The sequence below is a fragment of the Equus quagga genome, chromosome 19 (genome assembly GCF_021613505.1).
Source record: "Equus quagga isolate Etosha38 chromosome 19, UCLA_HA_Equagga_1.0, whole genome shotgun sequence".
Lineage (NCBI taxonomy): Eukaryota > Metazoa > Chordata > Mammalia > Perissodactyla > Equidae > Equus > Equus quagga.
Window position 1 is genome coordinate 42,450,637 of NC_060285.1, and position 12,721 is coordinate 42,463,357.

General features: G+C 39.0%; 1 protein-coding gene across 1 annotated transcript; it reads left to right on the plus strand.

The window, feature by feature from the left end:
- Positions 1 to 62: 62 nt before the first annotated feature.
- KRR1 (KRR1 small subunit processome component homolog) lies at positions 63 to 12,712 on the plus strand. Its single transcript, XM_046646178.1, has 10 exons — positions 63 to 202; positions 2,801 to 2,973; positions 4,707 to 4,841; positions 5,036 to 5,161; positions 5,252 to 5,335; positions 6,479 to 6,535; positions 7,695 to 7,865; positions 9,697 to 9,774; positions 9,877 to 9,970; positions 12,436 to 12,712. The coding sequence occupies exons 1-10, from the start codon at positions 118 to 120 to the stop codon at positions 12,573 to 12,575; spliced, it is 1,143 nt and encodes a 380-aa protein (XP_046502134.1). The 5' UTR covers positions 63 to 117; the 3' UTR covers positions 12,576 to 12,712.
- Positions 12,713 to 12,721: the final 9 nt, after the last annotated feature.

Here is a 12,721-nt window from a genome sequence, read left to right on the forward strand (position 1 = left end):
CACATCTGCCCGTCTGAGTTCTGCGGAACTCATTTTGAGTAGAGGGATTTTTAGGTTTAGAATCCGGTAGTATTTAAGAACCGTTCCATTTCCGGTAACCCGGGAAGCAATTTGAAGATGGCGTCCTCCTCACTGAACGGGCCGGACAGGGCGGCTGGGAAAAGTGAGTCTCGGAGGCAGAATGCGAAGCCGGAGGACCGAGGTGAGGCGTGCGAGAAGCGAAGCCTGGGTCTGGGTGTGGATGGGACTGTCCTTTGGCTGGCTGGGGACGCGCATGCCGCAGGGGGCTGTTATGTGAGGTCAAGTTAGTTCCTTGCTGACGCCGGGGGCGTTGGCTGGACCTGCGGGACCGTCCGGGGATGGGGCCGGCCACGTGTTCCTAACGGGCTGCTCTCGCCGGAGCCCCCCGAGCGAAGGTGTTGCGGACTCCTCCCTCTGGAAAGGCTGGGCATGCGGAGATCGCGGCGGGCGCCGGCGGCCGGGGCTGACTTCGGGCGGGAGGAGGGGGCCGGGGCGGACGGCAGTGAACTCTGGCGCGGAAGGAGCGACACAGGCCGGGGGCGGCGCGGCGCCTGGCGTGTTTGTCAGCTCGGGGAGATATCTGGAATGTTTGCATGATCCCTGTTTGTCAGGTTGCTCAGATGTCGGACGACTCAGCTCCTGCTCTGTAGACTGAGGCTGGAGAAATAGCCCGGGGTCTGAGCAGCCAGGCTTACTGCAAGTATTTTGCCTTGAGCTCTCACCCTGTGGGCAGCACACCTGTAGGAGCGGTGGTGGTGTTAATTATGTGACGTTCAGAGCGGTGCAGCTTAAGGAAGAAAACCACGCGGGAGGGCGGCGCGCGGAGAGCCTTCAGCCGGGTCGAGCGCCCCGCCCCCTGCGGGCGCCTCTCGGGTCGGATTCTGTCCTTCCCGGGACGTGAATGAACAGTTCTGAATTGTGTCGGTTATTCTGTTCTCTTTCTTCATAATCTTTACCACCCACGCACAAAATGGTTGGGATTTGTCTGTTTCTGAATTTTATAGGAATGAAAGAGGTGTGTAGGCATTTTTCTATGTTTTGCTTCTTAGGTTTGTCTTTGTTTTTGTTATTCAACCAGGGTGATACTTGCAGCTGTAGTTTATTCTTTTCACTTCTGTGTGATGTTCCTTTGTGTGAATGTACGCTAATTTATATTTTCATTCTACGCTGCCGGACTTTTGGGTGGTTGCCGTTGTTTGCTGCTATAAACATCTTTGTAGGTATGTCCTGGTTTACACGTTCAAGAGTTTTTAGAGGTTATGTACATGCATTGGAATCCTTGAAGCGCAGGGTTTGTGGGGGTAGTGCGCAGGCTTTCCCAAAGGGGTTGGTGCCCGTTTACGCTCCCACGAGCAGTGGGTGAGAGTTTTCATTGCTCTACGTCCACAATGAGACTTGGAATTGTCCCTATTTTGAATTTCTGTCGTTTTGGTTAGTATGAAATGGTGTCTCTTTGGGGTTTTAGTTCAGACTTTCCTTGTTACTAATGAGGTTGCATAGCTTTTCACGTGTTTGAAAATGGGGCTATTTGTACCTATTGTGAAACTCCTCTGTATTTCTTTTGCCACTTTGTTGGTTTTTAAAACAATTCCTAGCCATTGAAGTGTTTAAATTGGATAGGGACTTGGTTAGATATGCATTTTAAGTACCCCCATTGTAGAATTTGAGTTGTTTAGGATATTGGGAAGTGAATGGTATATGAGGACTGGCTAATCCGCTGTGATTTGAACGACAGATAGCAAAGTGGATATGACTATCAGAACCGGAAAGCGGTTTTACCTGACTGGAGTAGATAATATGGGCTATAAAGACCCGTTTTTCAGACTTCACTGTGCATAAGGATCTCCTGATGAGATTGTTAAAACAAGATTCTTCAGCCTCATCCCAGAGATTCCAATTCAGTAGGCCTGGGTCGGAGCTGAAGAATTGCATTTCTAATAAACTCCCAGTTGATGCTGATGCTGCAGGCCAGTGGATCCTATCTTTGAGTGGTACTGAATTAAAGTCTAGCTGTTGGAGGTTCCTTAAATCCAGGACCAGAAGTTGTAATAAATTATGTGGGAGGTAATTTCTAGCCCTTAGGAGGCATTTTGTTTTAATGAAAGGAGACCTGGACTGAGTCACTTTTGTGTCCCCTTAGGCAAGTCACTAATCTTCTTGGATTGTCTTTCATAAGATGGCAAAAATAATACTGGTTCTTTCCACCTTTCATGGTTATCATGAAAAGTATACAGCAATAAAGCATGTGAAAACTCTTTGGAAAACTTGAAACCCAATATCAGTGATTATTAACTGAAAGTATACACCAGAATTTCAGCTTTTAAAAGTTTTGTGCATGCGTGTGCCTGTGCACACCCATGCACAAATATATACACACACACATACATAGGCTCCACTTCAGGAAAGTCTGAAAGGTTACTTATATTTAAAATGGGCCTGTAAACAAAATGGTATTAGAATTTTCAACTCTAAGGTAGTGTAGTACAATAGAAATTTGAGTACCTACTGTCTGTCAGACGAATGCTAATTGGTGTGGATCCAGGGAGGGTCCCTGCCCTTAAGGAACTTTGTCTTATCAGGGGACTGGAGCGTATACAGATAATTGTAATACAGTGTGTTGATGATAATGAGAGGTGTGTCCTTTCTTAAATAATCTAAAAAGCGTGGGATGAGGAATTGTAAGGAGAGTATTGGGAAGCTTGTAAATATAAGCATATGTGTTCAGAAAGTGTCCAAAAGGAGGTTGAAATCTGATGTGTAAATGTTTTCCCCTCTCTAGATGAATCCGAACTCCTCACTGTTCCTGACGGTTGGAAGGAACCCGCTTTTTCCAGAGAGGACAATCCCAGAGGACTCCTAGAGGAGAGCAGTTTTGCAACTTTGTTCCCAAAATATAGAGAGGCTTACTTGAAAGATTGCTGGCCGTTGGTTCAGAAAGCCTTGAATGAACATGTATGCATATTTTATATATTTCTTTGAGATTTTGCTTTCTTATACCTTGCCTTTTAAGTGTGTGCTGATGGATTTTTTTTTAAGCTGCTAGCATAACTGGTTAATTTGGTTCCTTTTGTATTTTAAACAGCCTAGATAAGCTTTGTTCTTATCCATTTGTTTTCAATTTGGGGAATAACAGATTACTTTGAAAAATTCACATACGTTTAAAATTTTGGGGATTTCATGGACTATCTGAGACTCACCCGTGAACTCCCAAGTTTCAGAGTGCTTACTCTTTGCTATGGTAGTTACACTGTACCTAGACAGTTTGATTTGAGGCATGTTCTTGACAAATTGCTTAATTTTCATTTTAAATGAAAGGTGTAGATGTGGCCAACTTTCCCATATTTGTTGCTGCTGCCATCCTCCTAGAGCAGTATATTTGTTTCTGTTTTTCACACTATGGATTGAAACCTATTAGTGGATCAAGAAGTCAAGTTAGTGGATATAATGAGCCTTACATAAAAGTGACTATTACATGTGGTAAGGGTAAGTATCATTTTCATGAAGCTTTTGTTTCATTTGTGTGTGTGTGTCTGTGTACTAGATTGTGATATAAAATGCCTTTCTCAACTATGGGACCCGTCTGGAGTTGTTTGTGCCCGTTGGGTATGAGAGTGGGTTAGCAAACTGCAGGCTCTGTCTTACAGCTGTCTACACCTGGGACTGGACTCTCTGTTGTTAACTCATAGAGACCCAACCTTATGTTGAATTGTTCATCACTCACTATGTTGAAATAGTCTTCAGATTATGCTCGTAAGACAGACAACAGCATTTTTGTTTGTTTTGTTGCCATCTGGTTCTTCCTATTAATACTTAATGCATAATTTTCCAGTCAATTCCTGCTTCTTTCTGAACCTGTGATCATTTGTTTTTACTTTGTATTTAGCTAATACAAACCAAACTAGAAAAGTCCGTTCTCAGTCTTAGGGAGCAGATGGTAGATGAGAGCTGGGTTCAGGATAGGGAAGCTATGTAGCTTTACTTTCTTTTTTCTTTTTTTGTATGAGGAAGTCTTAATACCAGAGTGAATCTTCCTCCAATAGATGACTTGATTTTGTCTAGATGCCCGTAGGATTTTTTTTGTCTTTGAAGTCGATTAACGCTGAATGTGTTTCAGTGCTCAGCAGTCAGTACCAACTTTTCCTGAAGTGATGTGTTCTTTCAGTCTGTAAATTGAAGTTTGCCTTTATTTCAGTAAAATGTCCTAGTGTTACAATTTAAAATTTTTTTTCCTATTCCATTTGTCATATTCTCTTCAGAGACACCAAATATCCTTATTTTGGATTTCCTTTATTCTGAATGCATTTTCATCATTCTCTCTTATCCTTTTGATACTGTATTGTGTATCTATTTATACTGTATATAGGTTTACATTTTTATTTTGGTATTAAGTATAGCCTCATTTGGATTTATTTATAGTTTTTAAACTGCAGATAACCTGTATTCCAATAAGTACAACATATTCTAAAGCCAGGTAAGTGTAAATGGCTTCAATTGCTTGACTTTCTGTATTCTTTGAAGTATGAAAGTAATCAAGTATTCATTATTTATATTAACTTCCCAGCTTATTCAAGGAGGAAGTTGATAGAATTTGAGAGTGATTAATAGTTTGATAGGTTAGGCTCTGTAATTATCTAACATTGCATCCATTTTTAGACAGCTGCTTCTTTTCTCTTTCCTGTGTGTAGCACATTAATGCAACCCTGGACCTGATCGAGGGCAGCATGACTGTTTGTACAACAAAGAAGACCTTTGATCCATATATCATCATTAGGGCCAGAGACCTCATAAAACTATTAGCAAGGAGTGTCTCATTTGAACAGGTAAATTTAGAATTACAGAGACTTTGCTTTATTTGCATAAACATTAGAGAGCATATAACACTGCACCCCTCCCTCCCTCTTTTTCTCCCTCCATAGAGTTTTCATTTTTCTGCTTAGATATCATTAACCTGGGCTCTGAAAAGAACGTATTTGTAAAGAATATTGATTTAGTATTTTCCTTATTTTCCCAAAAGGCAGTACGAATTCTTCAGGATGATGTCGCATGTGACATCATTAAAATAGGTTCTTTAGTAAGAAATAAAGATAGATTTGTTAAAAGAAGACAACGGCTCATCGGTCCCAAAGGGTCTACATTGAAGGTACTTTTTATCAGCGGACTACTTGAATGTCTTTCTCTATCATTAGTTTTTCAGTGTACTGAATTTCACCCTATTGTCCTTTTGATATAGGCGTTGGAACTCTTAACAAACTGTTACATTATGGTTCAGGGAAACACAGTTTCAGCCATTGGACCTTTTAGTGGCTTAAAAGAGGTGAGAACTATTTACTATCTTCAGTTAGTTTTTAGCAGAGAACGAATGAAATAATTTGGTTATAATATAATGGTTCATTGGATAATGTATTGTTTTATAATTATTCTGTTTATTTGGAATGTGCTTGGTTTGATTTCCCATTAGTAAATACTTTGTACTTCATGTAATTTGAGGGAATCATCACTCCAGGACCCTATTATGGGCAACCTTTGGCCACTACAGAGGCGTCCAAGTTTGAATTAGAAGGTCTGCCCGTCATCACTCCTTCCACTACACATTTTAAATGGGCGTTTAAGATCTTGGTCTGCAGCGCATATGAGACACATGATGTAGTTAGGTGTGCTCAAATGATCGGAGAGTTGGAGAGAGATCTTGTTATTTGCAGTAACGTATAGAACCAGTAGAGGTCAGACTCTGAAATCTTCTTTTCCTTTAAGATGTATTTTCTTTTGTTTGAATTTTAGTGTAGTGTTTAATGTACTTATGAACATTTTCTTTAACTTGTTAAGTGTTACGAGAAAATCTGTGGAGCAGATACTGTCTCTGTTAACTCCCTTTGGTGCTGCTGTTGTCCGGATCTGGCTGTGAGGTCTTGCTTCCTTTCCAGGGCCTTTGGTAGTAACTCTCTTGTACTTCTTTCTCATAAGTTATTTTCCCTTTTCTCATGGGACAGTAATAATTTAAATACATTGAATACTTTATAGTTTTATAAAGTCTCAATATGTTATCTTATTTAATTCTTACAACAGACCCTTGAGGTAGTTTTATTTCCATATAACAAATGACAAAGCTGAAACAGGAAAATTAAGTGACTTTGCCATGTGAAGCTGCAGTCCAATTATTTGAGCCCACATTTTCTGACTCTGAATCCAGCCCCTTTCCCCTAAGTTGCACAGCTCCGAAGTGTTGTGTTAGTTCTGTGTACCACATTTTAGCAGTAAAGTTGGCAGACTTCATTGCATTCGAGGGAGGTTGACTATTATGAAAGATCTAGAAGTCACTCAGAGCAGTTAAAGGAACTGTTATATTCAATTTGGTAACCATTGCCTGCCTCACAGCGTATGTTGTAATATATTAATTTCCTTTTATCTAGTTTATTAAATCTTTATAAATGACTGATTCATTTTTCTTTGCAAATTTCAGGTTCGAAAAGTAGTCCTAGATACAATGAAGAATATTCATCCAATCTATAACATTAAAGTGAGTGTTGATTATGGATTACTGTAACAGTGGTGGTCAAATTTCTTTTAGCTACAGAAATATTTCTTGAAATTATATCTTTTATGAAAGTCTGATATACAAAACAAATAAAGCAGAGCTATTTTGGATAAATTAGACTTCAGCCCACTCAACTCTACCCTAGTCCTGTAGTTAGATCCTTGGAACCTTGGGCCTCTGTGGAATACAGTTTGAAAACTATTGAAGGGGACACTGTAATGTATTATACAGTTTTAATGCAAAGAAAATGTTTCATAGAATTTGTCATCGATGACATCAATCCAGTTTTCTTAAATTATGAGCCCATATACTGTATTTAAAGATGTGATCTTTCAGAATTGTGTTTTTCTATTAGATAAAGTATAGACTATTTCAGAGTGCATTAAAACCTTTTTTGGAATTTAACACTCAAATTATAGACTCAGAGAGAGATCTGTTATATCCCTGTGTGCACAGAGCTCCTGATGGTGCTTGGGAATGTAACCATGGTAGCGTGAGCTGTTTTATGATGGGGATTTGTTAAGCAGTCCACTTAAATTTGATGAAGTTGAGTTAAAAAGTCACTCATATTGGGGTAAAAGAAGAATTTTGGGTTACATTGGGACATTAAAGGTGAGAGCTAGTCTTGTATCTGATGCCTGGTTTGCATCCTCTGATGTTCCAGTGTCTGTAAAATTCACCTGGTGTGGGGGAAATGTGAGAATATTGGTTTTGTCTGAGCTTGAGAAAATTTACTTTTTTCTTTCCCTGTGATATTTCAAGTGCTCCCAAAAGCTTCCTGCTTGCAGGGAACACTGCTAATTAAGAGCTCTCCCTGCTGTTACGAAGTTGAATTTTAAAGATTTTCAGGAAATAATGTTTGAAAAGCTGAATTAGTCTCATTTTCATCTCAATTTATTTATCAATGCTGCATTTCTTAATCTAAATTTCTGATGGTTTTCTGATGCTTGGTTAATTATACATGTTTGAGATTACATATTTTTTCTTTATGGAATTGGTTTACTCCTACTGAAGAGACTAAGAACTGTTCCTTTTAATTTTATTATTTATAGGAACAATATTTATAATGTCTTAGTTTGAGAAATATATGAATTTTGAAATTAAAAACTTTTACTTTGTTCATATATTGCCATGACTAAAGACCTTAATGATTAAACGAGAGTTGGCAAAAGATTCTGAATTAAGATCACAAAGTTGGGAAAGATTTTTGCCACAGTTCAAGCACAAAAATGTGAATAAGCGCAAGGAACCGAAGAAAAAAACTGTTAAGAAAGAGTATACACCATTCCCACCACCACAGCCAGAAAGTCAGGTCAGTATTGAATGTTGAATTTCTTTATGTGAGGGGAAACCATTATAATCTATTTTGTGAGAAACTTTATTGAGGGTATTTTAGGTGGAATTTCTGTGTGTGTGTGTGTTTGGGTGTGTAGAGAGAGAAGAAACTGAAGGTAGGTGTAAATAGGCTTATTTTGAGCCAAGTCCATGGGGGTGGGGATTGGGGGCTTTACATTGTGAGTGTAAACTACAAGGTGGTTGGTGTCACTTGTGTCTATAGCCACTGTAAATGTTCCATGGATGAAAAATCCAGTGACTTAGCCCACAGTACTCTACTGTGCTTTAGCCTCGTTCCTCCAACGTGGATCAGTCCTAGAACTCGACTTTTTCCCATGGTGTGGCTACCAGACAGCTGGAGAAAGTCAGATCTTTGGATTATATCTACTCTAAATTCAGGTTTCTCAACTCACATAGGTCTTCAGGACTGTTTGGCAGTTCTGTGTATCCTCTTAATTCTTTAGGCACCCTCCCACTCCTAGCAGATGACATTGCATTTTATTTTACTGAAATAGTTAAGACCATCAGGCGGGAACTCCTTCAACTTCCTCTTCTCTCACCTTTAGCTGTTTTTTCCATCTGCATTAATCCTTTCTTAACCTGTTCTTTGAATTCTGTTTTCACCTGTTTCCTGAGGGATCTTGCATCATTATTCCCTGCCTTGGATACATCTTAAAGTCTTCCCTTTTTCCTAGTTCTTTGGCTCAGCATATAAATCCATCCCTTTCTGTGTACTGTCTAGTCTTCTCCACAGCCTTTGTTTGGAGTTTTTCAGGGAATGTTCGATGAAAGGTCAAAGGGAAAAAAGGCATGATGATTATCATGGTGAAAAAACAACGCAAGTGTTGGATCATGAGTCTACACTGGAAAAGGATGAAAGTGAAGCCAGAAAGAAACTGATAGTAAAGTGGGGTGATCCAGTTACTGACCCGTGCTTCCCCGACACCTGCCACACTTCTTAGGGCCCTGTCCTGTAGTTAGTCACTGTCCTATCTTTCTTCCCTGCGACTGTAAGCTGCTTGAAATGGTGATGTCTGAGTTGACTTATTCTGCCACTTATTTGCTCTGTGACTATGGGAAATTTATTTAACCCATCCATGTCTCAGTTTCCCTGTACATTAACTGGGGATAATGATAATACATAGCTCAAAGAATTGTTAATGAGTATAAAATGGATTAGTGATTGTAAAGAGCTTAGTAACTGTAAAGCGTTTAGAATGCTGCCTTAGATATAATAATGCTATGTAAGTGAGATAGATCACTTATATATGTGGAGTATATATTGAATGATTGAGCTGGAGCTTTCTCTCATTAGTATTTAATTAGTCACCAAATCCTGACAATTCTTGTTTTTCATTTTGTCTGCTGCTACGTTTATCCCAAGCTTTCATTTCTTCTCCATTCTTCTGTACCTTAGAAAATGCTGCTTTGGTCTCTTCACTCTCAGAACCCTTCAAGTCATTTCTAATCATCTCACCTCCTTTGCCTGGCATTCAAGTTTCTTTAAGCTTCCCCAACACTATCTTTCCAGTTTCCTTTCACACTTTTCTGGGTCATTGACCTTCCACACCATCCAAGGCCGTCTGTTGTGTATTCTGTGAACACATCACCTACTTTCCTACCTCCATGTTTTTGTGCCTGCATTCCCCTCAGCTTAGAGTACATTTTCTTTTTTTTATGTTGCTTCCTTTATAAATTAATTATGGATTTTTGACCCCATTGTCTACCTCAAGGACATTGTAGCTTTCTTAGGAAATGACTTCTCATCTGTATTATTCTGATGTAATTGTAAATACCAATTTCAACAGATTGATAAAGAATTGGCTAGTGGTGAATACTTTCTGAAGGCAAGTCAGAAGAAGCGACAGAAAATGGAAGCAGTGAAGGTAAGACTGTCACTCACAACATTAATAGCAAACGTCAGAGAAACTGAATTCCTGCTTACCTGTAAATTGTGTTTTACTAATGTATTTGTATTAATAATGTAGGCTAAACAAGCAGAAGCGCTCAGTAAGAGGCAAGAGGAAAGAAAGAAAGCTTTTATTCCACCTAAAGAGAAACCAGTTGTGAAACCGAAGGAAGGTAATGCTTGTTTTCCAACGCTTGGTATGATGTGAAAGTCTGTTATCTGAAGAGCAAACTCATAGGGAATTTGTCTGAATCTCTTTTGAGTGTTCAGTAAAGAAATGACCTTATCTTCCATCAGTTCTCTTAGCACGTCATTAATAACTAACCCTAGGGACAAGAGACACTGAGGTCATGTATAAATTAGGAGCAGCTAATGCCTGCTTAAGAGATCCTAGATTGGCAGTCCTCTCCTGACCTCCGGTTGTGCTGGGGAAGGACCCTTTGTTGTGAAAGAGAGAAGCCAGAGCGGTGACTCCTGTGAAAATAAACGTAGAGCAGGGAGGGCCCTGCGCTCTGCTCTCCTTCCTCTCCGACACCTGCTCGGAAGTGGTGCTTTTCTTCTCTTTGCCTGTGTGATCTGTGGCTTCAAGTTTGCGTCCTCTGTGGTCAACATGGATTTCTCATCGCCGTGGGCTGAAGGACACCAACAAGATATCAGGAAGGTCTTCTTCAGGGGCTTTTTAAAAAGGCACTTGTGCCTTTTCTTCTCCCCTGGCCTCATTTTGATCTGTCCTCCCCTCTTTTGCATGCTCTTTCCCACTAATGAGACTTGTCCTGTTCCTAAGGTAACTCTCCCAAGTGGCCAGTGCACAGTGAGGGGAGGGGTCAGTGCTGCAGCACTGCACATGACCTGTTGGTTAAAGCTGGGTGCAACATTACTCTTTTAGTATCTTAGGTTACATCAGTGGTAATAGCTTTAAAAATACTGTGTTTTACTTTGTAGATCATTGGTTATGTAAAAGTTAAAAATGTTTTCAGCATTATAATTTCCAGTTTGTACAGTCTGTCACTTGTGTACTTTGAAGGTAATTCAGTAGGTGGTTTAATCTCAGTGTATCACAAAGAGCAAGATTTCCTTCTTTTTAATGGCTGAAGATGCGACAACATGGATGCAACAACATGGGCATTATGCTAAGTGAAGGAAGTCAGAGAAAGACAAACACTGTATGATTTCACTTGCATATGTGGAATCTTAAAAAAACAAACGAGCTTACAGATAGAACAGATTGGTCAGAGTGGTGGTGGCCGGAGGAGGAGGATGAAGGGTGGGAGAAATATGTGACGGGAGCGAAAAGGTATAAAATTCCACTTATAAAATAAAGGAGTCCTGGGAGGGGATGTACAGCATGGTGACTAGTTAGTAATACCGTATGGCATATTTGAAAGTTGCTAAGAGTAGATCTTAAAAGTCCTCATCATGAGAAAAAAAGACGGTGATGGATGTTAACTTATTGTGGTGATCATTTCATAATATATACAAATATCGAATCATTATGTTGTATACCTGAAACTAGTATATAATGGTTATGTCAGTTATACCTCAATAAAATAAAAAATAATCTCAGTTTCTAATGATTAAAAATGTAGCTGTTCCACTATAGTGGAGACTTCAGATCTCTGCCCCTCACCTTGCTGGGTAGTTTGTCTGATGACATTTGATCTTGTGATACTTTTATGCTCTGAATACTGTTCTTTAAAAGCTAAGAGAAAGGTGCATTTTTTTCTCTGCTTCCTTTCTTTTTTTTTGAGGAAGATTAGCCCTGAGCTAACATCTGCTGCCAATCCTCCTCTTTTTGCTGAGGAAGACTGGCCCTGAGCTAATATCCATGCCAGTCTTTCTCTACTTTATATGTGGGATGCCCACCACAGCATGGCTTGCCACGCGGTGCCATGTCCACACCCGGGATCTGAACCAGCAAACACCGGGCGGCCAAAATGGAACATGTGCACTTAACTGCTGCGCCACTGGGCCAGCCCCTCCTTTGTCTATTTTGTTCAAGCTTTTGGCCTTGATTGATTAGATGGTTGGGTTCTGTTAGGAGGAGGACCTCCAGATACTCTCATTATTATTTTTATTACCAAAATCTTGTTAAATAAAATACTACTAGTCATTCATTGAACTAATATTTGGAAAACTTTATTTTTAAATTTTTATTTGTGGTTTTAGATGAAGTAGATTTTGCATATAGCTTCATGATCAGTTAAAATTATTGAAGCTAGAAGGACAATATGTAATATTCTTCATGAAATGTAATTTTCAATTATTTTACTGTGCAAGATGGAAAATTGGCATATTAATGAATGCACTAAAGTTTTAAAATACAAGAGAGTAAAACTCTAATCTCAAGTATAATTTAAGGAAAAAATGTAGTTTTAATATAGTTGAATCTAGTAATTAGTTCAAATAGCTAAACTATAATGCCGTTTTCATGTATACTTTCACGAATGTATTTTTTAAGTACTTTATGATTTCTCTTAGTTTGAAGAAATTTCTAACTTTCCTTCAGGCAGGTGTTTTATATTTTATAACATGACCTTTCAGTTTATAACAGTACTCTGAAATTATTGCCCTAAAATATGTTATGTTTTATTGGGTAAAATCTAAGTAATTATATACATTGTGTTCTTAATTTGTCTAGCTTCTACTGAAACTAAAATTGATGTGGCTGCCATCAAGGAAAAAGTTAAGAAAGCAAAGAATAAGAAGCTGGGAGCTCTTACAGCTGAAGAAGTTAAGCTTAAAATGGAAGCAGATGAAAAGAAAAAGAAGAAAAAGTAACATACAGAAAAAAAACTGAACTAAAACTTAATAAGCTTTCTCCTTTTGTAAAGGATTTTGAGATACTAGGGCATTAGTTGCCTTATCTGATGAGTATACTCTGATGATTTTTTTTCTGAGTTTATTTTTTAGAAAAGTGTTTATAT